We start from the raw sequence: 26,392 nt of genomic DNA, 5'->3' as shown, positions 1-26,392 counted from the left end.
TTTGGGAGAGGGCAATCTGAGTGGACCACCAGGCCCTGCACCTTCCTCCCTCACAATTCTTCCTTCTCACAAGGTTGAGAGCACATTCTAAGTGTCTTTATTTTGTTTTGAACAGTGCACACAGTATTATTGATTTGCAAGGAAACCCTGCTCTAGAAACTGTATATAGGAAGAGTGGTCTATTATAAATGAATGAATAATGGAGCCTTCCTGACTAGAGGCAGTCTACCAGCTTCTTTGGAAGGTGGCAATAAACAAGGAGGTAACCAGGCCTGATAACAGGAGGGCCTCATATGCTCCAAAAATAAATAGCACATCCTGTGGTAATTCCTCGCTATGACGTCACCGTGAGGATTGAGGGTATTAACACCTAGGGATTCTCGCCATGCCATTGGCCACTCGTGCCCTGACGTCACCAAAAAGCTGTTTGTCACCCTCCCCCATATTTCCTGGGAGGTACATCTTCTTGCGTCACATTGGAAGCAGCCAATTGCGAGGGAAGTTCTCCCGGATTCCAAACTGCGCCCTCCACCCGCTTTTTCCATCCCACTTCAGGGCAAGAGCTATTTCTCATTCATTTCCGCCCGTTTCCTTGACATGGCTTCCGTTTCCTGTACGTATATATAACACCCGCCCATGGGTGTTTGTTCCTGTGCGGGTAACATTCGAGTCCAACAACACCGAAACTTCCGGTGGACTTTGGAAGTCATTTTAATTCTCGAGCTGCGTATGGAGTAGCGTAGAGCCGCTCTAGGCAAAACAGGAGGCTTCTCTCTACGGCCGCTATTGGCGCCGCTCTACACCTTACAATCTCTATGGTAGAAGGATCGTTTTCTAAATAAAGCTCCCCAAGTCACCAAAAGGAGGAGCAGCTGATACTTCTGTGAAACATATTTGAAACACGACATTCTGGCCCCTTTATGAACGCGCGCTACGGCGTCGCTCTAGGACTCACCCCCACCTCTGTGGCCAAATGTCGCGAAAGAACCGGGTATTGGGATTCCACTTCCGCTCGGGCCCGGAAGCGCCCGTCTCCATGACGACGGCGCCGTGCGTGCGCCCGCGCGGGCCTCCGCCGTCACCTCCTGCCGGCGTGGCTCCTCCTCTTCCTCCTCCACCTCCCCCGCCCGCGCGCCGATGGGGGGAGGAGCAGGATGCGGGTCGTCACTTCCGACTGCGGGCCCTTCCCGGCCGCCATCTTGCGGTGTGGGGGGACGCGGGGGGCCCGGGGGCCGCGGCGGGCCGCTCGATGGGAAGATGCAGCGCACGGGGCCGGGCGGGGCGGGGCCTGGCGCCGTGCTGGGGGCGGGGCCTGGCGCCGCGCTGGGGGCGGGGCCGGGGCGCGCGCTGCTGAGGCGGGAGCTGCGGCTCCTCGAGTCCATCTTCCACCGCGGCCACGAGCGCTTCCGCATCGCCCGCGCCTGCCCGGACGAGCTGGGCTGCGAGTTCCTGCCCGGCCCGGGCGGCGGGGGGCCCGTCCGTATCCATGGCAACATCACGGTGAGTCCCCGGGTGGGGGGGGAGGAGGGGGCGCCTTCAATTGGGCGGGAGACCCTCGCCCTCCCTCGGGGGCGGGGCATGGAGGAGAGTGGGGTGATGGGGCGGGGCGTGTGGAACCGGGGCGGGGCATGCAGAGGTTGGGCGGGGCGTTTTCTGAGAGGGGCGGGGCGTGTGTGGGCGGGGCTTGGAGGGCGGGGCCTAAGGCGGGCCGTGGGTGGGGGTAGTTGGCAAGGTACAAGAGGGATCATGGAAAGCCCCTGTGCAAACCTACGAAAGTTGCAAACTTGGCATATCATGGTATCCTGTGTTAACACGCTGTCTGCAGTGGAGGCGGAAGCCCCATTTTACATCAGTGGCATGTAGCTTCCAGGTCAGCATTGCATGATCTAACCCACTCACCCTCTGCCAGCCCACTTCCAAGCGAAAGCAAAGACTTGCCCTGCCTTTGCAACTGGGACACAAACCCAGTGGGTTGGCAGAGGAGGGTTGGAGGGATCCTCCCTCCGCCAGCCTACTCACTCGCCTGCGTGGAATTTCTGCTCGCCTCTGATGACCACCCTGAGGCTTAAGCACAATGCAGGCAGCTGGGAGGCAGGGGGTTTCCCATCTTGAACACTTCCGCAACATGAGAACCCAGTGAGGCCACCCGGTAAGCCAAATGTTGGACAATTCGGGACAGACAAAAGAAAGTAGTTCTTCGCACAGTGTGAAAGCGATGCGATGTAATACGGACACCAAACTGGATGACTTGAAAAGAGAATTGGACAGGTTTGTGGAGAATAAAGCTATCAAGGCTAGTCACCATGGCTATATTCTCCTTTCCCTGTGAAAGACAGTATGCCTCTGAATTGCCAGCTGCTGTTGTGCCTGAGTCCTGCTTGCGGGTTTCCCAGGGGCACCTGGTTCTCCACCATGAGGACAGGATGCCAGGACAGATTGACCTTTGAGCCTAATCCAGCAGGGTTGTTCTTATGGGAGACCAGCCTTGATTTAGCAGGGGAGATGTGATTTATATGGGGCAGCTGCCAGGGTAACACAGTGTGCAGCATGTAGCCAAAAAGGGGTGCAGGCTGTGGCATGGAAGCAGAGATGCAGGGCAGCCCAGGTGCTCCAGTGGCCTAGGTGGGAAAAGATGGGAAAGGATCAGGCGAAGAGGTGTCACTATTTTGCTTTTACGACTCAGATCTTCAGCCCTGTTTACCTTCTTAGTGGTTTAGACTGGAAATACCACTTCAGAGATCTGGGGAATGTGTAGCCCCTCAACCCTGACCATTGGACATCTTGGCTGCAGCTGATGTGTGTTGGGAGGCCAACAGTATCTGTAGGGACCCGCAGGATCTCCAGCTCTGGAATAACAGATGCCTGGGTCAAAAAGCAGGGAGGGTTGTTATCTCAACTAAGACCTTAGACTTGAGACCCCTTGAGATTGGACTGGCAGACTTCATTATGGCATCAAGTTAGTCCCTAGCTGCATGGCTTTAATATTCAGAGGGCCACAAGAACCCTGGCAGGTAGAATAACATTGCTAGCCCATGGGAGCTGAAGTCAAGGTATTTAGATCAAGACTGGAGAACCTGGTGCCCTCAAGGTATCATTGGACTCCAATTCCCATCAGCCTCAGCCAGCATGGGTGATGGGAGTTGTGGTCCAGTGACATCTGGAGGACAATAGCGTCCCCATCCCTAGCATAATGGGCCTGTGACAGGAAGTTGCAGAGGACTGAAGCATGACAACATTGTCATATCTGGTTATCTCTGTGAGATGCTAACCCCCTCGGTTTCCCCGCCTTCTCTAGGAGTCTTATCCAGCTGTCCCCCCAATATGGTCCGTGGAATCGGACGATCCCAACCTGGCGGCGATCCTGGAGCGGCTAGCAGACGTGAAGAAAGGAAACACGTTGGTGAGGCGGGAGAAGCGCCACCTCTTTGGGGAAGGAGGGGGAGCGATTGAGCTGGAGGAGGCAGGGTGGGGGGTGATCAGCATTCCTCCTTTTTCCATAACTTTGTTGTCGTTGGCTTCCTTCTTGGGTAGCTTCTGCAGCACCTCAAGCGGATCATTTCCGATCTCTGCAAACTCTACAACCTTCCCCAGCATCCGGACGTTGAAATGCTGGACCAGCCTCTGCCTGCTGAGCAGGTAAGCCAGCCTTGTGGCTCCCGGCAAGGCTCCTGGGCCAGGTGGCATTCTGCTGCCATGGAGGCTGCTTGAATGGGCACAATTGGTTCTGTGTTTATTTCTTCCTGTCCGGCACATTTCCTCTGTGCAAAACTTCTTCAGGCAGTAGCAGAGTTCGCAGCAGTTGCTTCCGTGTAAGGAGAAGGAAAAGTCCACACACTGTTCTTTCTATCTAACAGCGTTTATTTACATCAGCAAGCAAAGGAACAAAGAAATCCACCCGAACACCAGTCACAGGTGTACTAAAATAGGTTCCATATAGGAAGGTGTTAGGAATCAATGCCCCAGGACACTCCTGACTGTTGCCTACGCAGCAAAGTAGCAGAGTAGTGGAACTCTGGTAGATGTGGGATTGCAAGGAAACACAACACACAGGAAAAGTCATTCATAGAAGTTTACTAAGGCATAAGTTCTTTGTCAAGAGTCCCAATAAAGTACAGCATAGCTCCTCTTAGAGCAAAAAAAAATCCAGTTTCAGCCTAAAAAGACACTACACAAATATAAATGCAAAAATATAAATGTAAAAGAAGTCAGTCGAAGAATGAAGAACAAGAAGGAGGAGAAAGACTGCTCACTGGGCGGCTGATAATACGCTTCCCCGTGGCCTTGGTACTAAGATAAGAGACACAGTTCAAAACAACAGCTGCTTGCTTTGAGCCGAATGGAAAGTTACAGACCTGCTAGAACGCACAAGCATGTTCCAGCTTTTATTGGCAGCTTCTGCAAATACATAAAACTTCGCTCCATGACAGAAGGGGCAGTGGACTGTGCTTTATGATGAGTTCCATATTGTCTGTACTGACCTGCAGCACCAGTCCAGGGTTTCAGATGGGAATTTTTCCCAGCCTTAGTTGGGGATGCTGAGAATTGAAGCAGTGACTTTCTGTGTGCAATCCGGCAGACAAACATTAGAATCTTCTTCTTTTAAAATAAATTTTATGAATTTTATGAATAAAAAAATTCAAATAAACACACATTGATAACGTAACACTATATGTGGAGATTCTCCAAATCTCGCGACTTCCCCCCATCCCGTCCATGAAGTCTTGTTTTAAAACATCTACAACTGCATATTCGTTTGTGCTCCAGGTATTATATCAAACCATATTATCCATGATATTTTTTACACTACAAGTTTGTCAAAATCCTGCTCTGGTTTCCATCTGCTTATGGTGGTCTCCTAAATAACTACAAGTTATTTTCCCCCCATTCTTTTACAAAGTTTTTATCCTCTTGATTTTCAGAAATCAAGGAAACTCAGAAACAAACATGAGAATCTTCTGTTTAACCTTTTGTCCAAGCCAAGAAACTATGACTAACAGCTCTGGAATGAGCCACAATATTAAAATATAGTTCAAAGTTGTTTTAATTCCTTGCAGAGCGGTTCATAGGAATGCAGGAAGCTGCCTTATATTGAGTCAGACAATTAGCCCACCCAGCTCAGTTTTGTCTACACTGACCGGCAGGGACTCTCTGTGGAGTTGCCGGGGTTTGAACCTGGGACCCTCTGCACCCAGAGCAGATGTTCTGTTGCTGAGCCACAGCCCTTTCCTAACCACCTCTACTCATAAGTCTAAATCCTGTTGAATTCCACTGGGCTTAGTCCTGGGTAGTTGGGGTTGCAGCCTGTGTAGTGTTAATGGAAACGTCCTGGTTTGGTCACACAAAGTTTGCCTGTGAAAGGCTCATTCCTATTTTGACATACTGAGATGATTGTCTGAATGCAGTCGTTTTTTATAAAACCTCTAAACAGCTTGCTTTAAGGCAGGCATTAACGTGTAGTGTTTGGAGTATAGTTAGCCTAACTTAAGGAAGCCGAGAGTTGTTGGGAGGTCTCTATTTCTCTCACTGAGCTACAACTCCCAGAGCAGTTCAGCAGCCTGTCCCTCTTCCAAGGGAACTCTTAACACCTAACAGCTCCCAGCGCTCCTATCAAACTTCCAGGAACTGGGAACACCATGACATCATTGCAATTTAAACATCGGTTGCAAGCATGGCCTTACAGCAGTGTTTTCTAGAATAACTCCACGCACCTGTCCTCCTGCTGTTTTGTTCCATAGAGCACACAGGAAGAAGTGTCCTCTGAAGAGGAAGACGAGGAGATGCCAGAGGTAAGGGGTGCATTCCTTTAAAACTTCCCAACTCCTCTTTGCTCAGCCACCTCAATTCCACAGCCATTCCTGTTCCTTCAGAAATGTTCAGGACAGGGGCAATAGTAATAATTTTATAACTTATACCCTGCCCATCATGTGGACTGGAGATTTTAGTGCGATAGCGAGCCAGGATTCGGATACATCCATCAGTGGTAAATAACAGACACATCCAAATCCATAACAGCTTTAAAAATTGGCTGCAGAAGCCTATGTTAAAAGGTCTGTGGAGATACATTTTGGAGACATAGAGCACCCTTCCTATTTAGCATGCAACAATTCTTGAATAGTTCCACGTTGCTAAATTTCTATGTAAGAAATCAACCTTATAGTGTGGCAGCACCTACACCTCAGAACTCCCTGCCTTTTGATATTAGACAGGCTCCTTCACTGTACCATTTTCAGCGCCTGCTATAAATGTTTTTGTTAGGCATGCCATGAGGGAATGTGGCCCTTGGGTGAAAGGAAGTCCCCCCCACCCGCTGCTTGCAGTTGTGGAAGCTGAAGCAGCACGAATCAGACCTGCATAGCTTTGCAGCTTTTGATTTCTAAGGAGAGAGAAAAAAAGAATTCAAAGCTGTCGCGAGTCAGGAATATGTCACGAGCTCAGTCTTCTTGCGTCGCAGGGGGGTTGGACTAGATGGCCCTTGGGTCCCTTCCAACTTCACAATTCTGTGGTTCTCTTCTCGCCCCCCAAGGACACAGAAGAACTCGATCACTATGAGATGAAAGAAGAGGAGCCGGCGGAAGGGAAGAAGGCGGAAGATGACGGCATTGGCAAAGAAAACCTGGCCATCCTCGAGAAAATAAAAAAGAACCAGAGGCAAGATTACTTAAATGTACGTGTCGCCAGGCGGGAGGGCAAGGCGGGGAAATGGGGGGCGGGTTGGGGGTGGAGATGGAGAGGAGGGTCGCCCAGCTGACGTTTCAAAGCCTGCCTCTCCCTCTTTGATGCTGGGAGTGGCACATGGTCGGAGTGCGGCTTCCGTGAGTGTTGGCTGCACTGCCTGGGGGCTGGGGGGGGTTGGAGTCCACCTTGCCAGGAGAGCACTAGGCCAGCCCTGAGCCTGGGCAATAGCTTGTCTCCATTCTGGGGGCAGGGGGGGGGATGGAGTAACCTGGGGCTGGGCAGCCCGTTTTGCTAGCAACATGGGTGTAACAGTGAAATTCCTCCTCCCTCTCGCCCTCTCTCAGGGGGCAGTGTCTGGGTCTGTGCAGGCCACTGACCGGCTAATGAAGGAGCTCAGGGATATTTACCGATCGGCAAGTTTCAAGGGTGGTGAGTATCTAGCCTGGAAAAGCCCCGAGGCAGGGGATGGGGAGGGGCTGAGGACTGGGAGCCTGGCCTTGTCTCTGCTTTTTGGGGAAGTGGTTGTCATCGGTCAGGAAGAGGGGGGCAGGACTGTTGAGAAACCTGGATTGTAATAAGTAAACTGAGTTGGTAGATAATGTGATGCATTATTTTCTTGTGGTTGTGTGCCTGATGTATACTGATGCCTATAATGTAGAATTTGAAATTTATTTTGTCACCCCTGTTCGTATTTTTGTGTTGCATTGGTCTTTTCAGTGGGGTGTAGATGATGGAGCAATTGTTTTGTTCATGGTTTGTTTAGGTTGATATATATACACTGTGGGCTGTGTCCTTGCTCACTCTGCTCGCCAACCCTAACCAATAATAATAATAATAATACTTTTATTATTTCTACCCCACCCATGTGGCTGGGCTAACCCTGTCATTCTGGGTGGCTTCCAACGTATACAAAAACATAATTACCCCATTAACCTGCAGCCTCCCTTTCCCAGGATTCTCATGTTCCACTGCAAATGGGGGCTGCAGAGTGACAGCCTTACATATACAGTGGTACCCCGGGTTAAGAACTTAATTGGTTCTGGAGGCCCGTTCTTAACGTGAAACTGTTCTTAAGCTGAAGCACCACTTTAGCTAATGGGGTCTCCTGCTGCCACTGCCGCGAGATTTCTGTTCTCATCCTGAAGCAAAGTTCTTAACCCGAGGTACTATTTCTGGGTTAGTGGAGTCTGTAACCTGAAGTGTCTGTAACCCGAGGCACCACTGTATTTGTATGTATACAGGCAACTCCCCACTTGTACGCGATCTACTTGCATGTGACGGCCCAAAGGGACATCCTCTTTAGGTTCTGGGGTCTCCCTGAGAGCCACAAGGACTCTCTAGGGCGCTCCCCACTTAGGTGCACTTCATTTATGCACATGGGGCCTGGAACGTAACCCCTTTGTGAATGGGGAGTCGCCTGTATATATTGTGGAAGCCGAGATGGTTTGCTGTAGGAATTTAATTCTGTTTTGTTGGTTACTTTAATGTGTGTGTGTGTGTGTGTGTGTGTGTTGTATAGCCATTCTTCCTTTCCTTTCCTTTCTCCTGCAATACTGACTGCTTCTTTGTATTTCCCTCAGGAAACTATGCAGTTGAACTAGTGAACGACAGCCTGTACGACTGGAATGTCAAACTCCTGAGGTAAGGGTCTGACTGGTCCCGTGTGGGTGGGCGCTCGCTGCACCGTACCCTAAGCAAGATGCCTGGGTGTAGGGGGAGGCCCCGACCACCCCTCCATTCCAGTATGAATCGGGACTTCACACACACTTGAAGACGCCTGCTCTGCTTTTTCTTCCGGGCCGGTAGATTGCCAAAGGGATTCCCCCCCCCCTCTTTCTCCACCAGCGAGAGAGGCTGGGGCAGAGCACCTTGCAGTGGGCTTCTTCCAGCCAAGCTGAAAAAAATCAACAAAGGCTTATCTGAGCCTGCTTTCTTGATTCATAGGCAGCATTTTTATTGCAGCTCTTCCAGCAACGACAGCAAAGGCTCCCAGAGCAGTTCACACATGCTGGGGAATCAAATAGTCCTTGCCCTCGGGTTCTTCTCATGAAGTTAGCTAGTGCTTTGGTAGATGGAGAGGTTAAAACTTCTCTGCCCATCCCAGTGACTCTGAATATACCCCAGATACCCTCCTCCCCAGCCAGCGGATCTATTTAACCAGTGGAGTGAGGATTTATGTGTGCGAAACATATATATATATATATATGGGCTGATGGGCTGCCCTCTGTCCCTTCCCCCACCTCCCGGAAAAGCCAGCAAGAGCCACACGCTCTTTAAAGAGCCGTGCCTAGCATGTGTGCGGCTCTTGGGGGCTTTTCTGCGAGGTGGAAGAAGGGACTGACCGGCTGCCCTTCTTCATCCTTGGGGAAAAGCCCCCGCTCCATGCAGCTCTTTAAAGGGAGTGCTGAACAGAGCCTCCCGCCTGCATTCGCTCCATAAGACGCACACACCTTTCCCCTTACTTTTTAGAAGGGGGAAAAGTGCATCTTATGGAGCGAAAAATACGGTATATGTGCTGGTGCATGGACAACCTGCCCCCAGTGTGTGTTTATTGCACCATATCCCACCTTTTTCTCCAAAGAACTAAAGGTGTGGCATACATGGGTTTTCTCCATACCTCGCTTAATCCTCACAACAGCCCTGCAAGGTAGGGTAGGCCGAGAGGCAGTGGCTGGCCCCAGGTTGCCCCCAATGAGCTTCATGGCCGTGTGGGTCTCTGCCAGGTCCCACACCACACTGACTCTTGTTTCGGCCAGGAGTGAATCCTGCCCACGGAACAAAAAGGGTTCCACAGATCACAGAATTGTGGAGTTGGAATGGACCATCTAGTTCAATCCCCTGCAATGCAGGAATACGCAGCTGGATGGAACCTGCGGCCTTGGCGTTGTCCGCACCATGCTCTAACCAACTGAGCTATCCAGGAGAGTTAGAAAGTTAGCCCCACCCCCTGGATAGAAGGCCCCCCCATCTAGGCCAAGGTTGGGGAATCTCTGACCCAAATGTGGACCTCCAGTGTGCTCCATCTGGCCCTTGGGACTCTTCCCCAGGCGACACCTCAGGCAAACCTCTATGCACCTTCCACGAGTGTTTTCGCCTGGCTGGGGCGTTTCCTTGAACTCTGGTTGTGCATCTCACTTGCCTGTTTAGAGGTGTGTGTCGTGACGGTGCGGAGAAACTACCCCATTGTACAAAAGTGGGAGGAAAAAATTGCATTTGTTCTTCCACCTGCTTTGGCTTCTCATCCAGCCCAGCATGTGACCCCCAAAGCGGGAACTCTGACCTGGGAAGGGGCGAGTGGCCTTCCTCTGGCCTCGGCTCAGCTTGCCTCCCTTCTCTCCCAGGGTGGACGAGGACAGCGCCTTGCACAGCGACCTGCAGATCCTCAAAGAGAAAGAGGGGGCAGACTTCATCCTCCTCAACTTCACCTTTAAGGTCAGGCTGGTGGGAGGGAGGAGGTGGCGGCGGCAGCAACTGATGGCCGGGGTGGGAGGGAAAGGGAGGGCTGCCCGGCAGCCAGCTCAGCGTCTCTCTTCTCCTTTCAGGACAACTTTCCCTTTGACCCGCCCTTCGTAAGGGTCGTGTCTCCTGTCCTGTCGGGAGGGTAAGTGCCTGACGATCCCCACCGGTGGGATTTGGGTGGCTAGTATTAGTAACTCAGTTCCCTATCAAGGGCGAGGACAACAACCCATGTAAAACCATGCTGTTTTAAATCAGTATTATTATTGCTGTTCTATTTTGCCTTGCTTATTTTGCTGTATCCCTCTTGATGATTATTTACGTACCTGGCACAGTCCACTTGGAATTTCTGTTGTCAAAACCTCATTTGAAACAAAATGGGCTTGCATGAGAGCATTCCGCTGCGCCAGTTGTGCATGCTGTGCACATATGCAGTTCCTGGCAGACTGTATTTTTTTTTGCCTTATCTACATTGCATGAAAACATCAGAGGATAATAATAATAATAATAATAATAATAATAATAATAATAATAAATATAAGAGGCTTTAGTGAAATTGATTTATTTTTATAATATTTAATAGCTGTCAATACCCATCTATATTAACTATATAAAAATCATGTTTACCTTTTTAGAGAAGGCTGTACAGGTTTTTGGACATAAGTGTTAAAACTGTAACCAAGGAACACCCGATGAGTTTGTCCGGCAATAGAACTAGGGTCCAAATACTGTCGCCTCTGGGGAACAGGGCACCTAGCAGCATAGGATTAAGGGGTAAGGCAGACAGAAGGTCGCAGGTTCAATTCCTGGCATCTCCAGGTAGGGGCTGGGAAATGTCCCCCTGCCTGAAACCCAGTGACTTGCCGGTCAGTGTAGACAATACTGAGATAGATGACCAAGGATCTGGGCTCAGGATGAGACAGTTTCCTAGGTTCTGGCTGCCCTGAGATCTTCAGAAGAAGGGAGGTAATATAGATTTAAATAATACTGATTTTTATTTTTATTTGGAAATAACTTGTCTTGCCGGACAAACTCATCGGGTGTTCCTTGGTTCTGGAGAAAATCAGAGGCAGCCACATTCCGTCTGCTCCATCTAGAGATGTAGAGCCAGCTTCCACCTGCCTCCACCCCCTCAAAGGACAGGCCATCTTAGCTGAGCAGCAGGATTGGTTGTGGGGCAGGAGGCACATTAATAATTTTATTATTTATACATTAGGAAAGGGCTTTGATTGTGAGGAACTGGGTTACTGCTCCCCTTTTAAATGAATTTATACACACAGAGAGCGTGAGAGAGAGACAGAGGGAGAGAGGGGGGCTTTTTGGCTAACAGTAGATTTTCCTCTGTCCTTCTCTCCCAAGGTATGTCCTGGGCGGAGGAGCTATCTGCATGGAGCTTCTAACAAAACAGGTGAGCGGCTGGGAGGACTCCCATTTGGGGCCAGGTCCAAGTCCCACTTCTGCAACAGTTGGGCTGAGGTGTTTGGCTGGCCTGCTGCTCCCTGGGATAGCTCAGTCAGTAGAGCACGAGACTCTTAATCTCAGGGTTGCAGGTTTGGGCAAAAAGGTCCCTGCATTGCAGAGGGGCTGGACTAGATCATGCTGGTGGTCGCTCATTCCTTTTCCCTCACCTCCTTTTCCCCAGGGCTGGAGCAGTGCTTACTCGGTGGAGTCCGTGATCATGCAGATCAGTGCCACACTTGTGAAAGGCAAAGCCAGGGTCCAGTTTGGCGCCAACAAGGTAACCTGGGGCTAGGGTCGACATATCCCCTGCCCCAATTCTCCTGCGTTGGTGTTGTAGAGGAGTCGGCTGCCAGAGGTTCCAACCTCTGGCAGAAAAGAGCCAGCAAAGCTTTAAAGAGAGTTACAATTCCCCAAGTGCTTTGACAGTCCTTCGCAGAGAACTCTGGAAAGGGAATTGTGGGCAATCTCAGCACCCTGAACAAACAGCAGCTCCCAGAATATTTTTTTTGGGAGGGGGGGAACCGTGACTGTTCAAAGTGATGTCATGGTACTTTAAATGTGTGGTGTACAATGTGGCCTAGGTCAGTTTTGGGTCTCCAGCTGTTGCAAGACTACAACTCCCATCATCCCTGGCCGTTGGGCTAAGCTAGCGGTGGATCATGGGAGTTGTAGTCCTGCAACATCTGGGGACCTGAGGTTGAAGAACACTGACCTCGGTGACCTTGAATGAGCCGCAGACCTTTTCTCTCTTTCAGCCCTCAAGGTTGTTGCAAGAATAAAACGGGGGAAAACTATGTCCACTGCCTTAAAATACGGGATGTAAAAAAAAATGGGGGGGCCAGCTTCCTATGGTCACACCATGCTTGTCCTAAAATGCCTGATTGCATTAAAAAAAACAAAAACCACCACTTACAAGATATTCAGCACAGTGAGTGTTTTGTGGTTGGAGCAGTGTGGGAGAAATAATCTGGCACAGTTGCCTCTAGGAGTGTAACATTTCCTTTCACGGGTATGTGGCTTTTCAGGGTAATCGTGTTTCTGTGATTTAGAGGCAGGAGCCTCTAGGGCACCCTACGGCTGGGCGATAGCTGGCTTTCAGCTTCGCGATATATTGCCAGCTAAACATTGTGACATACGGATATATCACAATGTCTGAAATAAGGATGGAACTGTGTAGAGGCATTGGCTGGCTTTGCAATTTTCCCCACGTTTTGATTTTTGTATAGCGCAACACACACATCATGATTCACGATATATTGCCATTGCACGCATTGTGGGTGATGACAGAAGGGTGCAGAGAGGGCAGCCTTCTTAACATTAAAAGCCATTCTCCTCCCGCAGAACCAGTACAGTTTGACAAGAGCGCAGCAGTCGTACAAGTCCCTGGTCCAGATTCACGAGAAGAATGGTAAGGACTGGCACCTTGGTTGAAGTGCTTCCGGTGGAAAGCTTAGGAGCCGACCTGCGTTGTTGGCCACTGTTTCTTATTCTCTCCTTAAGGGACTTCCAGGCTTAGGGAGGAACAGGTGGGACCCCACAAGTGGCTTTATAAGGATTTAAACCAGCAATTTGAGTTGAGCCCAGAAATTCTGCGAAACAGTAAAGCCATTAATGATAACAACAGTATTCAGCAAGTTCCATTCTGTACACCCATGGCAACTGGTGTCAGGTGCAAGATAAAATAGGAGGAGCCAAATGTAAAATGAGGTCACAGGGTGGAGTCAGTGATGTCGCAATAACCTGCATTTACAAGTACAAAACTACACCCGAGTTATTACAGGCAACAGCCTAATCAAGGGAGAGAGGGGTGGTGTTGCAATTGTTAAACAATTGTGGGAGGGGAGCTCAGAACCCCCTACCTTCTGCCCTCATCCCCTTGTCCTAGGGGCGTTCTGTCTATACTGAAGAGTCTCATTGCAGTGGAAGATGGGTAGCAGCAGAGCTTTCCCACTCCAGAAAGTTTGGCTGCCATTACTGACCACCTATTCCCGACTGAGGCTGCCACCAGTTTGAAAACCATCACCCCATGGCAATCCCTGTAGGGCACGGGTAGGTTGCCCGTTGCCCTCCAGCTGTTGTTGGGTGGCTGCAACATACCCCCAGCAAGGTCTCTGGATCAGGAGTGACGGGAGTTGGAATCCAGCAAGATCTGGAGAGACCCACAGGATTCCCATCCCCCTGGAGAGGATGGCCCCTAGCTCAGTGGCAGAGCGTACGATTTCTATGCAAAAAGCCCCCCTGCTCCTCCAGTTCTAGAGGAGAATCTGGGCCTGGAAAGAGCCTCTGAGCACCCAAGTAAGAAGAGTATTTTGCTGGCTAGACCAGCTCCATGTGAGGCAGGGGTGGGGAATTGCTGGCCTGTGCTCTAGTTTAAAAAACAAAAGAAAACTGGGTGGTGGGGTTAATTCTGTGCTGGCTGTATGCTGCAAACGGGCAGGCCCAGCTAAAGCTCATCTGTTTGCAAAAGGACTTTCAAACAGCCCCTCTGAAAAGCAGAGGGTTTGAAGAGCAGCACAAGGCAGTTTTACAAAAAGGTTTCCAAACAGTTGTGCTTTTGCATTCCTGACAATCAGGACGCAGCGTTGCCTAATGTGAAGATGGCACCTGGTGATTGATGGGAGGGCGGGGGCCACCCCACAAGGGTGAAGAGGTTAAGAATATGTAGGTCGCCCACCAGCAAAGGTTTCCCAGCCTTGATCTACAGAAACAGCGTCTGTTCACCTAAACCCCACGTCTTCCACCTTTCCTCACCACCTTTTACTTTGCTCTCAGGCTGGTACACGCCCCCTAAGGAAGATGGCTAAGCATGGAGACGGTCACCCTGGACAGCCTCAGACCGGCCTCGACTTCCCTGCTGAACGCTGCTGCATTTGGATCGCAAGGATGCCTGCTCTTCCTCCTCCTCCTCCTCCTCCTCCTAGGACAGGACACTCACACCCTCCTCCCTCCCTCTTTCTCCACCGCCCGTACTTGCAAGGCGATTTTAGTGAGCGGCTCCAGCGGGGGACTCTTACGGAATTATAAACACTTGCGAGCAGCCGGGCCCTCCCTCTGCTCTGCTCGGGCGACTCGCTTGGACCCGCGCTAGCAGGCAAGCTGGCAGTCACTCTTATTAAAAACCACACACACACGAAAAAACAAAACAAAACAGCAAAACTCTTTGATTCTCTTGTTATCGCTGGAAGCTTCCAGCTCCGCTGCAGTCTAGAGCACCTCTGCCTCTTCCCTCTGCTACGGATTTAATTTATTTTCTTATTTTCATGTACACTGCTTTTTTTTTCTTTTCCTTTTTGGTTACAGTGTATGATGGATGTGTATGGGGGGGAAATGTATCTTCTTTGGAGAACAATTACATTTGTTAATTTGAAGGGGAACTAGTCTTACCTCTCTGTCTGCAACGCAGGTGGCAACTCAGGGTAGGTTAAAGGGTTTGCCTTCCCAGGAAAAAAACAACCAACCACAAATCCATGAGGTCTAGAAACTTTAAAATCAGTTCCTAAAGATCCTCAGGCTCGTGGAATTGCCATAACTTGCTAGATTTTTATTGTGTCTGTGTGACGTTCCCTATGATCCTGACACAATATCTGCACTGTGATTTTGTTTTTTAACCAGGACCAACTCGGCTTAGTAGTCGTGAGGATGATTGCTTTTGAATCCTCACAGTCCTGTTGTGTTAACTCCTTGTACACACTTGGTTTTTCAGAATTGGGAAGTAGGAACCCAACAGCTTGCTAGGATACAAATTTGGGGTTAGCAATTAGGTGAGGGCTTTGTGTCTTTCTGGTGCTCCTAAGTCAGACCAGGGCAGCAAGCAGGTTTCCACACTTCCAGTTTTACTATTCTTTGACTTTACGCTCCTGTGGACCACTTGAAAATTGCCATGGGTATTTGATTTGATTTTTCGGCCAGCTATAGCGTTCATAATGCTGTGTGATTTTTACTCGTGTTTCAATTGCTCCTTTAAATTTCTTGTTTTGTACTTCGCTCCGTTAGAACTGAAATTGCCTAGAACTGAAATGCAATAAAGTACAAGAAAGAAAGAGAGCAATAAAAATGCAATTAAAAATCTTAACACAGGCACATCATGGACTACCTGAAAGGAGCACATGGGCCACTGGTAGTCTGTGCACCAGTTTGGAAGCCCTTGCTGTAGGTCATATTTTAAAATCGGCAGACCTTGGGGGGGGGGGGTAGAAAATCAAAGAAGTGGGGAAACTCAACAGCAAAAATGACTCCAGAGGAAAAAGCTCACCTGAGTGCAAGAGACAATCAGACAATTTCTTCCTCAGCATCACTTTTCAAAAAAGCAAACAAGCTTTAGGTGTACATGTATATATTTGGTTTTAATCAACTAAACTACAGAAACAAGGTGGGAAGAACAGGCTCCAATCAATAGGCAAAATTTCAGCATTCCTTGCCTCTTCAAACCCTCCATCTTTGAACACCACTAAGATGCAAAATGCTTTTAATTAAGAGACATTTTTTTCCTTCCTGCCGCAACAAGGCACAGTCCTTTTTCCCAAGAGCCCATCAGCTTGCTTGTCGGATGTTCTCTCCAGATTTTCTTTAAACAACTTCCTCCTCCTACTCATCTTTGATGGCAAACTTCAAAATGTGTTGCTGTAAAAAGTTACCAAGATAGACTTAGAAAAAAATATTAGTGTATTTTAAACACATCTCCCCGCCCCCAAACACCCATCATGACCCATAGCTCCTGTCACCCTCCAGCCCTTATAACAGGCTGCCCATGTGGGGATGTTTTTAGGAATTGGATGTAAACACGGGGTTCAGTTGTAATCCAGCTGGTTAAATGATTTTTCCCCCCATAGAAAAAGCTGCTAGAACTTAACATAATCCAAAGAGAAACTCTTGAGAGTGTTGGTAAATCCCCACTGAAACTCCCAAGCTGTGCTTTTAGTTTCTCAAGCCTAGTAGATGAAGAATTAAAACAAACACCAAATGCATTAGCTGCACATAGAATTGCTAGGTTTCCAGCGACCCTTTGGAACTCTTGGCCCAGAATTTAGATTCAGGGCACAGTGATCTCCAACTTGCATTGACCCTCAGAACATGCCGGAAGCGGCCAATGAGTAATTCCCTAAACTCTGTGTGCTACACAGGAGCTAAACCGCACCAGCGAGCGTAGAGGTGCCCGTTGCATCTCTGCATGATACCCAGACCTTGCCTCTGCTAGGATGTAGGGGGTCAAAGCGTTGCTTCTTTGGGTCAGCCAATTCTGCAGAGCTTCAGCAGAATTATCCACCATGGGAAGAGATGCCTGTTGGATGATTCACTTGTCGCATTAAACAGCAGTTTTTAAAACCTAGAGTTTATTTAACATGAATGAGGAGCCCCAAACCTAAAAGTTATCAGTGCACACCAACTCTGCTCCCAGGAAACCAGCTAATTAGTTTGGCATGAGTAGATCTCCCATGAGAAGAAGTTACAACATTTGGGGAGTATTAATTTGCGGTGGGTGGTAACATTGTAAGAGGTGTCTAGGATAATGCACGGTTTGGAGAAAAGCATACAGGGAGATGTTTTTCTCCCTTTCTCATAACTCGGAGATCAATGAAGTTTGAGTGTTGGAAGATTAAGGGCACACAAATGGAAGTACTTCCGGCAATGCATTGCTAAACTTTGGGACTCGCTTCCACAGGCATTGCTCTTCCGCAAAGCTTGTGGGCAAATTTGCTGTCGCAAGATGTACTGATGGCCCCCAGCAGGTGAAAATGTGAAGGATAAGACTCTCAGTGTCCAGTAGCAATGGTGGCTGTGTTCTAATCTTGGAGGTAGTTCACTGCTGGGAACTGCAAGCAAGGAGAGCCGCTGTTGTGCTCTGATCCTTGCAGGGTTCCCAGAGGCATCTGAAGGAGCGTCTCCACCCCCATCATCCAGCTCCGAGGGTCTTTGGGCATTTCCCTCGCTGAAGTCGCAGGGAACGAGGCAGAGGGCCTTCTCGGCAGTGGAATGCCTTCCCATCAGATGTCAAGGAAATCGACAACTATTTTGACTTTTAGAAGACATCTGAAGGCAACCCTGTCTAGGGAAGTTTTTAATGTTTGGTGTTTTATTGTGTTTTTATATATGTTAGAAGCCGCCCAGAGTGGCTGGGGGAACCCAGTCCAATGGGCGGCATATGGAGAATAAAATTATCATCCGGTTGGCCACTGGGAGAAGGGGCTGTGCTGGACTAGATGGCCTGATCTAGCAACCAGGCTCTATTTTGTCAAGGGTGTTAGGAACTGTAAATGGCAGATCCCACAATTCTCTAGGGCAGACACCCCCAAAGTTGGCACTCCAGATTTTTTGGGACTACAACTCCCATCATCCCTAGCTAACAGGACCAGTGGTCAGGGATGATGGGAGTTGTAGTCCCAAAACATCTGGAGGGCCGATTTTGGGGGTGCCTGCTCTAGGTGAAGCCATATGTGCTAATGGTGGTGATGTGAATATGCAGTTGGGGGTAGGATAGCGAAATGCCTTAAAACTGTGGGCTTCCCCTACTGTGAGACAAGGATGCGGGTCGAGGTGGGCTTTTGGCCTCCTACAGCGGGACTCTTCTTATCCAAACCAGGGCTTATGGTTTGCTTCTCTCTTGACAAACCAGCAAACCAATAACAAACCCTGACTGCTGTTGGTTTGGAGAGCAACCAAAGAGTTAGGGGAAGACGCGTTTCAGTTCACCTTGAACCACAGGTTCATTTTCAACTACAGTGGTACCTCAGTTACAGACGCTTCAGGTTAGACTCCGCTAACCCAGAAATAGTACCTCTGGTTAAGAACTTTGCTTCAGGATGAGAACAGAAATCACGTGGCGGCAGCAGGAGGCCCCATTAGCTAACGTGGTACCTCAGGTTAAGAACGGACCTCTGGAATGAATTAAGTTCTTAACCAGAGGTACCACTGTATGGTTTAATGTAGGCATGTCCAAAGTCCGTTGGGGGGGGGGCGTTTAATCCAGCCCCTGTGGCAGTTTATCTCCTTGGGTAAAATCCTAAAAAAAGTTCCTAAAGTTCAATCCTAAAAAAAGCTGAACAATTTTGGTCGGCCCTCATGTATGCTCACTTCATCAAATCTGGCCCTCTTTGAAAAAAGTTTGGGCACCCCTGGTTAATGTGATATATGAATCGGGATTCTCCGTATGGTCGCTGTTCTGGAGCTTCCAATTTGGAGGCACATCTAGTGGATTGATTTGTGGCTCTCCTCTGCAATCAGATCACTCATCCTCTGGCCACTTTCAAAATAAAACTTTTGAGGATTCACCCATGTCGATTCAGGGGACAGAGAAGTGGTTCTGTGGCTATCAAAAGTCTGGAAGACGACAAAAAAAAAATCATTTCCTCTGTACGTTAACAGTTGCAAGACACTCCTGTCCTTACCTCTGTCTTCAATGGGCCGACCACCTTCCCTTCCAGGATTTTTCTCATCATGAGTTGAGGTGGGAAAACCTCTGCAAAAGAAGAAAAAAGTACTAGTCAAAAGGAATTCTTCAGTAAGCAGTACAAGAGGGACTTGCAACAAAAACGCTGCAATATGGAGTCATGGCCTTCCATTCCACTTCTCCAGGGTTTTGGTTTTTGTCTCTGCCTCCCCCAGATACTCAGTTACTGGATTTGGCCAGTGGACGTGGGTGGCGCTGTGGGTTAAACCACAGAGCCTAGGACTTGCTGATCAGAAGGTTGGCGGTTTGAATCCCCACGATGGGGTGAGCTCCCGTTGCTCAGTCCCTGCTCCTGCCAACCTAGCAGTTGAAAAGCACGTCAAAGTACAAGTAGATAAATAGGTACCGCTCCGGCGGAAAGGTAAACGGCGTTTCCATGCGCTGCTCTGGTTCGCCAGAAGCGGCTTAGTCATGCTGGCCACATGACCCGGAAGCTGTACGCCGGCTCCCTCGGCCAATAAAGCGAGATGAGTGCCGCAACCCCAGTCGGTCATGACTGGACCTAATGGTCAGGGGTCCCTTTACCTTTTTAACCTCTTCAGATTTTTTATTTTTTTTTATGGGGGGGGTGAAGCGTTGTTAGCACCTTATCCTACAGCACAACGATGGAATTTGCGTTCACCACTCCACCGACTTTTGCCTTCACTTGCCTTCCTGGAGCGCAAACGGCTGCGCCAAAGGTTTGATGGCCCAGAAATCATCCCTGTCCAACTTCCGCAGGGAATTAAGCGGGACAGTGGCAGAGCGGCCAAAATCCACAAAGAACACTACCGCCAAATCCTCCACCTTCTCCACAACCCAGCACCTGAGAAAGGGATAGAGGCAAAAGAGAGAGAGAGAAAGATACCTCCGCTTTTAATTTTCCACCCAGTATTCTGTTCCCAATGAGGGGCAGCCAGGGGTCGCTGGGAAGCTCGTGACCTCCCCTGCTGTAAGTCCCCAGCCTCCAGTACCCCCCCAAGGTATACTGCTGTGGCACAGGGAGGCTCAACTGAGCTGTCATAACTAACAGCCACCTGCAGATATCTCCATTTGTCTTAACTACATGATTTGTTCTCAACCCCAAACGCGCAACGTGTATTTGTTTCCATAATCCCCTCACCTGTTCCAGGCATGGCCTTCATCCCCCACAATGCACTCTGCCAAGCAACGTGTCCCTTGTTGAACCTCTTGCTTTGTCAGAAAGGGTGCACAAGACTCACTTTCTGCCAAGGCCCCGAACAGCATCCGCATAGCCTGATGGCATTCCTGCATTTTTAACAGCAAAAACAGTATCCGGTGTATTTTAGCTCCTGTTGAACGTTCACATACACAAGCAAAAGTCCTCTAGTATTTCATTTCATTTTTAAGTGGCATACCGTCTTTCTGAATTACTATACATAAGGCGGTATACAAGCTGAAGAAACAACAAAACAGACAGCAACACACGTCTGATAATCTGATCCAATACAAAGAAGTCCCAATAACTTTGAAATAATCGACATATCAATTAAAGCAATATTCAATAATCCATTGGAATGCAATAGTGAACAGTAAAATTAAATATCAGCAAATAATAATTAAACAGTTTACACTAATCAGTTACAATAAATAATGGTGCAATCCAAATTTCAAAGGTCAGTCCTTCAAGTCCCAAAATGTCTCTCTAATGCTGCTCTGAGGCTAGAGGCAGGCTTCACAAAAGTGGAGGCTGGAGTGTGGGTGATCACACTCAATTATTGGCTTAAACTATTTCCCCGTGGCCTTGCCCCACAGGGCGATTCTATACCTCCCTGCTGCTCTCAGATACCAATCCTACTACAACATACAATGCTGCTAGATTCTGCACAGCAGAGCTCAAAATTTGTCAGAGGATGACCTGTGCCACAAACTAGATTCAATGCACATATCAGAGTGCTCTGTAAATTAATATAGTTAACTCTTTTATATAGCAAACTTTTATGCTCTTCCATATTCGCCCAATGCTCCTATCCCTTCTTTTAAATTCTTATAGACTTTTATATTCACCTTCTATGAATACCTTTTAGCTTTCCAAAACGCTTTTCAGATTTTAAATGACTGTGTCTCACCCTTTTATGCTGGTCTATGACCGTAATAAAGATTTGTATTGCATTGTGCTAAACTATAATCAAGAAAAATAACAGCAAATCACAATGCACAAAATATCACAAAACGTACAAAGCCATGCAAAAGGATCAAACGGAGAAACAAGGACACACAACCCTTAAAACTATCCCTGAACTACTCACTTTCCAGCTGCTTTTCTGCTGTTTTCAAAGTCATGGTCTGGGAAAGGCTCCCAGGGCTGGAGGGTAGGGCAAGGCAGGTGTAAAAAGCCGTTGCCTGATGGGTAGCACAACATCCCTCACCCCTCACATTTCCACTTGCAGACGCTCCATTTAAAGAAGAAACATTTCAGTTCCTCTAGCCTCCTTCCTTTCACCACACAACGCGTGCAGAGGCCATCAAAAGCAACTTTCTACCATTCGCCCTCTTTCCCGAACGAGGCCAGTGCCATTCAAAGTGCGTTAGAGCTCAATGAACCGCCGTCTGTTGCATTGCAGCACATTGTGCACTTACGTTGCTTTCACCGCTAACGGGGGGCACTAAACTGTTTCGCTTCGCCAGGCTGTATGGAGCCACAATCCTGGGAAGCGGTGGGCAAACAGGCAGGCAGTTTAACCAAAACGAATTTGCGGTTTGCACCAACCTCTGTGAGATGGATGGCCCAGAAGAAGGGGGTCTGCGGAACGGTATCCAACACCAGCAGCGCAGCTTTCCCGACGACTTTTGCTATGGAGAAGAGCCAGCCCACATCCTTAAAGCAATCTCCTAACATCCGCAGCAAGAACAAAGTTCTGGAAGGAAAGTCACAACACCCATCAAAATATTCTTCTGGTACTCGGTTAAAAATACCGTATTTTTCGCTCTATAGGACGCACTTTTTCCCCTCCAAAAATTAAGGGGAAGTGTGTGTGCGTCCTATGGAGTGAATGCGGGCTCCTTGGCTTCAGCGATAGCAACGCGAAGCCTCCGAAGCGCAGAGGGAGCACTCCCTCCGCGCTCCGGAGGCTCTGCGTTGCTTTCGCTGAAGCCTGGAGAGCGAGAGGGGTCGGTGCACACTGACCCCTCTCGCTCTGGAGGCTTCAGGGATAGCCGCCTGAAGCCTTCGGAGCACAGTGCGAGTTCCTGCTGCGCTCCGCAGGCTTCGGGTTCCTTTCGCTGAAGCCGGGAGAGCAAGACTCTCCTGGCTTCAGCAGAGAGGGAGAACTGCGCAGCACCCCTTCAGCCAAGCGGGAGGAGAAATGGAAGGGGCTCCGTTTTCCTTGCCGCTTCGCTGAAGGGGCACTGAGCAGAGAGGGGGAGATTTTTTTTTTCTTGTTCTCCCCCTCTAAAACAAGGTGCGTCCTATGGTCGGGTGCGTCCTATAGAGCGAAAAATACGGTACCTAGCAGGAGAACATAAATCACAGATGTCAAGAAATTATCAGAGAGTCAAAGAAAGTGCCCAATGGGGTTACGACAGTTCCCATCATCTTTGACCACTGGTCCTGCTAACTAGGGATGATGGGAGTTGTAGTCCAAAAACAGCTGGAGACCCAAGTTTGGGAAACCCCTGGACTAGAGCCAACAGGGATCTTCTTATGTTCGGCCTTCCAAATGTGCACTTCTCAATTTTTCCTCTAAATTTCGCAATATAGTTCTTCAGCCAAGTAATGTATGCAAAAATGAGTATGCCGAGGCAAAGCATGCGTAGAAGTGCATATAATCGTGAAAATAACATGACTGGGAAAATCACTTTGCAAAAAAAATACGCATATGAGTAGAAATATACACCCAAATGCAGATGACATTTCATGCCACTTCGTGTTGTTGTAAGATATTCCTCCTCACCTCATTTCCATGGGAATGGCATAAAGGACCTTCAGCTTCGGAGGATCCAAGGTCTGTGTGTTGGCTTTTGGGGAAAGATCTGCCGAGAACAAGACAGGAAGTCAGGGGAAATTAAAGAAGAGGCAAGGTTTGAGAGTGGCAGTAGAAATGAACTGAAACGAAGTCAACAGAGAGAGAGAGAAAGAAAGCCTGGTCTCAATATGCTTAGGGGGATCCCAAGGTGAAGAACACCACACTGCCCCATTAAAAAATCCCAAAAAGGGGCTGGCCCACCCGGAACTCAGTCCAATGAGGACTGAGCATGCTCAATAGCCGTGGAATGTTGAGGGTCCGTGCAAAAATTCTCCCCGACTGTCTGTAAGGGCACTCAGGAACCTGTGCAAGGGAGTTTGACAGACAACCAATAAGGTGATGTACCGTATTTTTCGCTCTATAAGACACACTTTTCCCCTCCTCAAAAGTAAGGGGAAATGTGAGAAAATTGGATTCCAGGTGGAAAAATCAAAACTGGAAACAGAACTGTTAGATCCTAAAGTTAAGAATTTGTCAAGAATGTATAACTTGCTGTTGAAATGGAATACTCAAGATGAAACAGTGAAATCTGTTATGATTAAATGGGCACAAGATGTTGGACATAACATTATGATGGCTGACTGGGAACAGTTATGGACCACAGGTATGAAGTTCACGGCATGTAATGCCTTAAGAGAGAATATTATGAAAATGATATACAGGTGGTACATGACCCCAGTCAAGCTTGCAAAAATTTATCATTTGCCCGATAATAAATGCTGGAAATGCAAAGAAACTGAAGGTACATTCTTTCACCTTTGGTGGACATGCCCAAGGATTAAGGCTTTCTAGGAGATGATCTATAACGAAATGAAAAAGGTATTTAAATATACCTTCCTGAAGAAACCAGAGGCCTTTCTCCTGGGCATTGTCGGCCAATTGGTGCCAAAGAAGGATAGAACTTTTTTTATGTATGCCACAACAGCAGCAAGAATACTTATTGCAAAGTACTGGAAGACACAAGATCTACCCACCCTGTAAGAATGGCAGATGAAGGTGATGGACTATATGGAACTGGCGGAAATGACTGGCAGAATCCGAGACCAGGGAGAAGAGTCGGTGGAAGAAGACTGGAAGAAATTTAAAGACTATCTACAGAAATACTGTAAAATTAATGAATGTTAGAATGATGTTGGATTGAAGCTAAGGGGTTTTTAGCAGCAATGTTATAAGGAGTATGTAAAAATGGACTGTTAACAGATGAGAATATACAGTTATTACATATTAAGACAAAGGTTTAAGATAAAAACAAAGAGGGAAAGGATTTGCTGAATTAACTTACTGAACTGGAATACAAAAAAGGGGAGGTGCGAGGAGGTCAGGGAAACAAGTGAGTGAAAGACAAGATATGGAAAGATTGATTTGTTTTTAATTGTTTCTACTTTTTTTGTATTTTGTATTCTCTTTTTTCTTTTTTTATTCTTTTTTCTTTTTTTCCTTTTCCTACTATTACTATTGTAACTTCTACTTTTATTTCTGAAATTTTAATAAATATCTTATAAAAAAAAAAAGTAAGGGGAAATGTGTGTGCGTCTTATAGAGCGAATGCAGGCGGGAGGATCTGCTCAGCACTCCCTTTAAAGAGACACGTGGCGCGTGTGTGCGGCTCTTGGGGGCTTTTCCCTGAGGAGGGAGAAGGGCTGCCCCCAAGAGCCGCACACACGCTCCGCGCACTCTTTAAAGGGAGCGCGGCTCTTGGGGGAGCCTTCCTCCCGCTGCCCTCAAGAGGCTTCGCACAGCTATCCCATAAACCAGGACAGCAAGAGGCTATCCCAGAAGCCAGATCCCTCTTGGTGTTCTGGCTTCTGGGATTCAGAATATTTTTTTTCTTGTTTTCCTCCTCCCAAAACTAGTTGTGTCTTATGGTCTGGTGCGTCTTATAGAGCAAAAAATACGGTAATCATGATGTCATGTGATTGAAAGGTGGGCAACCCCGCCCACCCGCCACATTTAGCCGAAGTCTGATCCTAATATAATAATACCGTATTTTTCCGTGTATAAAACTAGATTTTTTCCTAAATTTTTGAAGTTTAAAGTAAGGGGTCACCTTATACAAGGATAGGGCATAGTGCATTTTCTTAATTTTGAGTCCCAAAAAATAGGAGGCATCTTATACACGGGGGAGTCTTATACACGGAAAAATACGGTAATTATTATTAATTAAATTTATATACTGCCCTACATCTGTAGATCTCAAGGCAGTTCACAACATAACATTACAAAAGATGCAGGTGCACACACTTTTGTGTGGGGTGTGGTGTCTGAGCAGAGCCCTTCATCTGATAAGGTGAGCTCCAATTCATCGTTGTTGCTATTAAACAACAACAATATGCCCTTCATCCTAAGGTCCCAGGGTGAGCTGCAACAATTCCAAACAGCTTACATTATCGCAAAACGGCTTCAATTAAAATTAAAAACAGTTTTAAAAACAACTCAAAGACACAGGAGTCTTAGTTACTTTTGTAAAGAAAAAAATCAGTGGGTTTAACAAATAATAAATATTTAAATTTGTTTGTTTGTTTGTTTGTTTACAGCTGCCATAAGACACCATTATCTTTGATTATTATTACTCTCCCCCCTCCCTTCACCCTAAGGTGTCAGGCGTGAGTCACAACATTAAAGCACAGTGTTAAAAACAGTTTAAAACAACTTAAAGGTAAAGGGACCCCTGACTGTTAGGTCCAGTGGCGGACGACTCTGGGGTTGCGGCGCTCATCCGCTTTACTGGCCGAGGGAGCCGGCGTACAGTTTCCGGGTCATGTGGCCAGCATGACTAAGCCGCTTCTGGCGAACCAGAGCAGCGCATGGAAACGCCATTTACCTTCCCACCAGAGTGGTACCTATTTATCTACTTGCACTTTGACGTGCTTTCGAACTGCTAGGTTGGCAGGAGCAGGGAATGAGCAACGGGAGCTCACCCCGTCGCGGGGATTTGAACCGCCGACCTTCTGATCGGCAAGTCCTAGGCTCTGTGGTTTAACCCACAGCGCCACCCGCTACAATCATCCAAATGAGGTGGGTCCTAAAAACACACACGTCAAATGTCAAAAGCCAGGGTAAAAAAAGTGCGTCCAGGTAAGCGTGTGTTAGTTAAATAGGTTTTACGTTTATAATATCATTCTCATTTCATTTGATCTGAAAATTTGATTTCTTCGCCCAGCGAGAAAATCAAGGTCATTTTGCAGGGCAGGTGGGGGAGTGTGGAAAGCTGCCCTGAGGCCCCAGGATATAGCAGGGAGGAAATAAAGAGAAAAAACCCCCACAGGTGTAACATACCACACTTGGGTCCGGTCTCTTCCCAGGGGATGGGTTCCAAATCCTGCAATGAAACGTGAGGTTTGGAGCCCCGTCATCCAGAAAAGGAAAAACACCTAACACCTATCGGGAAGCA

The 26,392-nt window shown here is 48.0% G+C and overlaps 2 protein-coding genes and 1 long non-coding RNA gene across 5 annotated transcripts in view; 2 read left to right on the top strand and 1 right to left on the bottom strand.

Annotated features, from left to right (window-relative positions):
- Positions 1-26,392, top strand: part of LOC308465210 — a 113,269-nt gene that overhangs the window by 51,517 nt on the left and 35,360 nt on the right. The gene's annotated exons all lie outside the window — the stretch shown is intronic.
- On the top strand, positions 1,123-14,960 carry UBE2Q1 (ubiquitin conjugating enzyme E2 Q1). Its single transcript, XM_080984725.1, has 13 exons — positions 1,123-1,500; positions 3,296-3,400; positions 3,532-3,636; positions 5,736-5,786; positions 6,524-6,664; positions 7,020-7,104; positions 8,256-8,316; positions 10,017-10,107; positions 10,218-10,276; positions 11,491-11,539; positions 11,774-11,869; positions 12,934-13,000; positions 14,365-14,960. The coding sequence occupies exons 1-13, from the start codon at positions 1,138-1,140 to the stop codon at positions 14,394-14,396; spliced, it is 1,305 nt and encodes a 434-aa protein (XP_080840851.1). The 5' UTR covers positions 1,123-1,137; the 3' UTR covers positions 14,397-14,960.
- TDRD10 (tudor domain containing 10) overlaps positions 15,917-26,392 on the bottom strand; it is a gene marked incomplete at its 5' end in the record, with an annotated part of 36,513 nt that continues 26,037 nt past the window's right edge. For all 3 annotated transcript variants that reach the window (XM_080984720.1, XM_080984719.1, XM_080984718.1), the window contains 7 exons: positions 15,917-16,212; positions 18,975-19,045; positions 19,687-19,841; positions 20,139-20,284; positions 21,747-21,894; positions 22,930-23,008; positions 26,278-26,320. In XM_080984720.1, coding sequence (XP_080840846.1) covers positions 16,177-16,212; positions 18,975-19,045; positions 19,687-19,841; positions 20,139-20,284; positions 21,747-21,894; positions 22,930-23,008; positions 26,278-26,320 — 678 coding nt within the window. In that variant the 3' untranslated portion in view covers positions 15,917-16,176. The remainder of the gene's footprint in view (positions 16,213-18,974; positions 19,046-19,686; positions 19,842-20,138; positions 20,285-21,746; positions 21,895-22,929; positions 23,009-26,277; positions 26,321-26,392) is intronic.

Source organism: Podarcis pityusensis (assembly GCF_964106645.2).
Source record: "Podarcis pityusensis genome assembly, chromosome: 16".
Lineage (NCBI taxonomy): Eukaryota > Metazoa > Chordata > Lepidosauria > Squamata > Lacertidae > Podarcis > Podarcis pityusensis.
This window is presented reverse-complemented; position numbering and strand designations above follow the sequence as displayed.

Bases quoted from the DNA above. Each gene is read 5' to 3' on its own strand.
- UBE2Q1 (XM_080984725.1), top strand. From the start codon at position 1,138: ATGGGGGGAGGAGCAGGATGCGGGTCGTCACTTCCGACTGCGGGCCCT. The intron at 7,105-8,255 runs GTGAGTATCTAG...TATTTCCCTCAG, and splicing joins ATCGGCAAGTTTCAAGGGTG to GAAACTATGCAGTTGAACTA. The intron at 13,001-14,364 runs GTAAGGACTGGC...CTTTGCTCTCAG, and splicing joins CCAGATTCACGAGAAGAATG to GCTGGTACACGCCCCCTAAG.